We start from the raw sequence: 4,321 nt of genomic DNA, 5'->3' as shown, positions 1-4,321 counted from the left end.
TGATAAATTAATAATTTATATTAAATAATAATATATAATTATTGTTAAATAATAAATAATAACAATTAATATTTATCATAGCTATAAATGAAAAAAATAACAATACATTTTACTTGTTACAGTTGAACAAATGTCTTTGATTTCTTTATTAGCTTGTAGAAAATATAGCAAAAGATGTTTAATTTGTAGATAGAAGTTGTATAAGTTATTTCTATTTTAAAAGGTAAAAGACTTTTTAGTTTTGTTAACCAGTAGGCAAACCTGATATATTTGTGGGATGAATAATGGCCACTTGTCAAGCCTGTAAAAAATAGACTTTAGACAAAAATGACATATCCAGCTCAAATGATCGCCTCTATCAATTGCATGATCGAGGAAAACCGTTGTGAACAAATAAAGCTTCTCGTATACGATGCAACGGATGAAATGCATATGAAAATGGCAATGGTTAAGGTTTGATAAGGGGTGGAACTATGTGATCAGTGGAGGATCTAAAATATTTGCCTAAGAGGGCACCCTTAAAGTAGATTGAAAGGCCCGTAAAGTCGCTAATGTGTTTTTAGTATAATTCCACCATTTTGAGGGATGTTAAAGTCTTTTGATTGATTTCAAGGAATTTTTAAGTTTTTTTGGTCAATTACGAGGTATTTTTTCGGTTGATTTTGAGAGATTTTTTTGGTGGATTTCAAGATACTTTTTTTGGTTGGTGGAAACATAGGTGAGAAATACTGAGGGGAACTATGATAGAAAGTTACAAAAAAAAAATTAAATTAGGTAAAAAGATTTAATAGGGGTCCAGCCCCCACCTATTACATACCTGTATGTCACCATCAGGGATCATATATTGTAGAGGTGGGAATTAAGGGGGTATTTGAGATTGCTTATTTAAAGACTAGTTATAAGTTATAACTGATATTCATGAGTTTCAATTATTGGGCTATGAACCGGTTAAAATACTAAAAACTATTACACCATAACAAATTATGCAACAACATCGTTGGATCTGCCATTTCCTTGACTGTTTGACCATTTGCTGATCGTAAAAATACCAAATTTGATTTCCAAGCAACATTTTGTGGCTTTAAAGCAAAAAGTAAAAGTTAAGGGTCTACCAAAGACATATAACCAAAACATAGGGTCCTAAGTGTAATATTCAGTTTGACACACGGTTTCATCTCCATCAATGTGAAAGAGGAGTTACTCTGTCCAAACCCTTGCTATAAATACGGATCCATCAATCCATCCTTTCACACACCCTGCTACTCATCGTCGATTTATTGTGTTCTCAGAAGATATCTTTCAAGTGTTTCTCTTTGATCATGGCCGAAATTGATGTTCCTGTTCCTCAATCGGAGGTGGTACGTAACCTTCGTCTTTTTTAATCTATGATAATTCGATTGATTGATTATTAATGATCTTGGGGAAATAACTTTGTTTTCATTTTGAATTCTGTTGTTTAGTTTAAGGGAAATCGGAAGTAATTATATGAATTTGAACTGTGTAGACTGGGAACTCTTCCATTCGTTTTTTATTGCGTATATTTTGGTTGTGATTATCATCGTACTTGAATCATACCGATTAGTGAATTATTAATCCTTATGAACTTGATAACAGAGGGAGATATACGAATTGAAATCCTTTGGCAAGATTCACTCCAACTTGCACATAAGGAAAAATGGGGATAGCAGCTAATAGCTGAACAATCTACTTCCAATATGTTTATTTCTGAAACCATGATCTTATGCACAAAATACAGTCCTCATATACATATATTAGTTAAAAATGGGATATGGGAAATGGTAGACATCTCCAACCGCTACGCTAAAATAGAGATTTTAGCAATTTTAACCTCTATGCTAGAACGGATGTTAAAATAGAGAAAGTAAGAGAACATGGAAATGTCCAAATTTGGGTAACTCTCTAAAACTCTATATAGGAGAAGAAATAATATTATATTAAATGTATCAAATCCGTTGGAGTTTCTTTTTAGAAATTTTGACTTTTAATAAAGGGCTTTAAGAAAATTATAGCATAGCTGTTGGAGATTTTCATAAACTATATCATGCAAGCCTGTCTTCGGCTACAATGACTCATTGGAAATGAACTTTCTTGTTACAGAAGGTTGAGAGCGAACAGGAGAGGTTGAAGTACCTAGAATTCGTGCAAGTGGCAGTATTGCATACCGTTGTATATGCGTCAAGGGTTTATGGTTATGCCAAGGACAACTCTGGTCCGCTAAAGCCTAGTGTGGAAACATTAGAGGGCACTCTTAAGACCGTTGTTGGTCCTGCATATGATAAACTCCATGATGTTCCTGTTGAGGTCCTCAAGTTTGTTGATCAGAAGGTCAGTTTATCTTCCTATCTGGCATGGTAGTGTTATTGATATTTTATATTGAAGCAAATATTTTCTTGTTTCTAAGTTTGTTTCTTGGACCAAAGGGTGCATCTTATGGAGGAAAGAGAAGAACAATTGTGAAAACTGATTATTTGTTCTGAGACCGATGGTTCTTAAACTTTCGGTGACAAATTTCCTGCAAATTATGCCATTACTAGTCCTCTCTTTTTCCTTAATGCAGCAAAAAAAGCTTCCAATTCAAATTGACACCAACTCATTGCAGCATGGACCTTAAAAATTGAGAAAGGCCATTATTGTTTAGATCCTTGGCAAAATGGTGCTCATGCAATGCCTGTGGCAAAAATACTTTACTAGTATCTAGGATTTGTTTGGCAAATTAGTTGATAAGCTAATACGCTTAGCCGATAAACTAGTCACGATTGGTAAAAATTAGCTGATAAGCTGTATAACTTATGTAAAATGATCTAAAAGTAAAATATAAGGGTATAATGTGGAGAAAAAAAAACCTTTTAAGAGTTTCTCCGAAATAGAGAACCAAAAGTCAAAATCTCTAAAAAAAATTACATTCATTTCCAAGAGATTCCCATTTTGGAGAATCCAACATTGATTATAATGTTAAAATATTTCATTCGTTGATTAAAATATTCTCTCTCTAAGTGATTATTTTCAAAGTTTCCTTTTGGTAGAAATATATTAAAAAATATTTCTCTCACATCGTAAGCACTTTTGGGGTGCTCCCCATATGTGGGGAAAAAACATTTTTTTCCTACTTTTTTCATTTTAGAGATGGGTTTAGGAAAACTCTTAGAACATAAAATTGGTTCAAAATCTCCATTTTCTCCATCTTGGAGAATCTCATGGAGATGCTATAAGAAGCTATTTGTATTAGCTTTTCAAAAAACTAGCTTATGATGTACAAGTGGGATTTTTAAATTAATTAAAAAAACTAAGCGTATGGTTGCCATACATGGTCTTAGATTAATGTATTTGATATGTTTTCAGGTTGAGGAGTCTGTGTCGAAATTGGACAACCGAGTCCAACCTATACTGAAGCAGGTATCCACCAAAACAAAAAGCCTATCTACTGTGGCTAATGAGGTCAAGAATAGTAGCATGGTCGATACAGCTTCTGGGCTTGCGAAAACTGCATACACCAAGCTGGAGCCAACGGCCAAAGGACTGTACACCAAGTATGAGCCAGTCGCTGAAATATATGCTGCTTCGGCTTGGGGCTCACTTAACCAGCTTCCACTCTTTGCGAAGGTGGCTAAAGTGGTTGTACCGACAGCAGCTTATTGTTCCGACAAGTACAACCAAACAGTGCAGCAAACAGCAGAGAAAGGATACAAGGTTTCTTCATATCTACCATTGGTGCCTACTGAGAAGATTGCCAGGGTATTTAGCCCTTCTGAGCCATTGATCCCCAGTGGAGGGGAAGAAGTTGTGGCAGTGAACTGATTCCTTTGGATGCTTTTATATGAAGCATAAATGATATGGTTTTTGAATTTGTTACTATATACATGTGTTCTTAGGTCGAGTTTGGTTGTAGGATTTGAAGAGATTTGGAACTCAATTCCATTTCAATCCCATGTTTGGTTCGAATGATTGCTTAGATTTAAATCCTACAAACATGAGAGTTGGAAATCCTATGGAGGTTGTCGGGGTTTCGTATGATTTATGTGTAATGATGTTTTAAAATATGTTGAAAATATCTGTTTTATAATAATCAATTAATAAAAAGGTAATTTAAATATTTTTATTATTATTTATAATTTGTTTTTATAAATTATTTTACAAACAATGGAATTTAATTTCATTCCAAATCCTAAAAATCAAATACCCCAAAGATTTCAAATCCTTCAGACTCCAAATCCTTCCACGAAATCCAGTTCTCTTAAAATCGTTCCATCAAAACAAACGTCCCCTTACTTTATTTTATGTGTATTCTTTGATCAATCAACGA

General features: G+C 33.8%; 1 protein-coding gene across 2 annotated transcripts; it reads left to right on the top strand.

Annotated features, from left to right (window-relative positions):
• The first annotated feature begins 1,196 nt into the window (after positions 1 to 1,196).
• Positions 1,197 to 4,060, top strand: LOC112504747 (REF/SRPP-like protein At3g05500). 2 transcript variants are annotated; one of them, XM_025108691.1, is made up of 3 exons: positions 1,197 to 1,358; positions 2,119 to 2,346; positions 3,361 to 4,060. In XM_025108691.1, the coding sequence occupies exons 1-3, from the start codon at positions 1,320 to 1,322 to the stop codon at positions 3,814 to 3,816; spliced, it is 723 nt and encodes a 240-aa protein (XP_024964459.1). In that variant the 5' UTR covers positions 1,197 to 1,319; the 3' UTR covers positions 3,817 to 4,060. The 2 variants fall into 2 exon arrangements, with proteins under 2 accessions (XP_024964459.1, XP_024964460.1); XM_025108692.1 differs by having other exon boundaries at positions 1,203 to 1,355.
• Positions 4,061 to 4,321: the final 261 nt, after the last annotated feature.

Source organism: Cynara cardunculus, unplaced genomic scaffold (assembly GCF_001531365.2).
Source record: "Cynara cardunculus var. scolymus isolate 2C unplaced genomic scaffold, CcrdV1 Un_Scaffold_6745, whole genome shotgun sequence".
Classification (NCBI taxonomy): Eukaryota; Viridiplantae; Streptophyta; class Magnoliopsida; order Asterales; family Asteraceae; genus Cynara; species Cynara cardunculus.
This window is presented reverse-complemented; position numbering and strand designations above follow the sequence as displayed.

Excerpts from the sequence above, each read along its gene's own strand:
- LOC112504747 (XM_025108691.1), top strand. The coding sequence starts at position 1,320 with ATGGCCGAAATTGATGTTCCTGTTCCTCAATCGGAGGTG. Across the intron at positions 1,359-2,118 it reads CTGTTCCTCAATCGGAGGTG|AAGGTTGAGAGCGAACAGGA; the intron begins GTACGTAACCTT and ends TTCTTGTTACAG. Across the intron at positions 2,347-3,360 it reads TCAAGTTTGTTGATCAGAAG|GTTGAGGAGTCTGTGTCGAA; the intron begins GTCAGTTTATCT and ends ATATGTTTTCAG.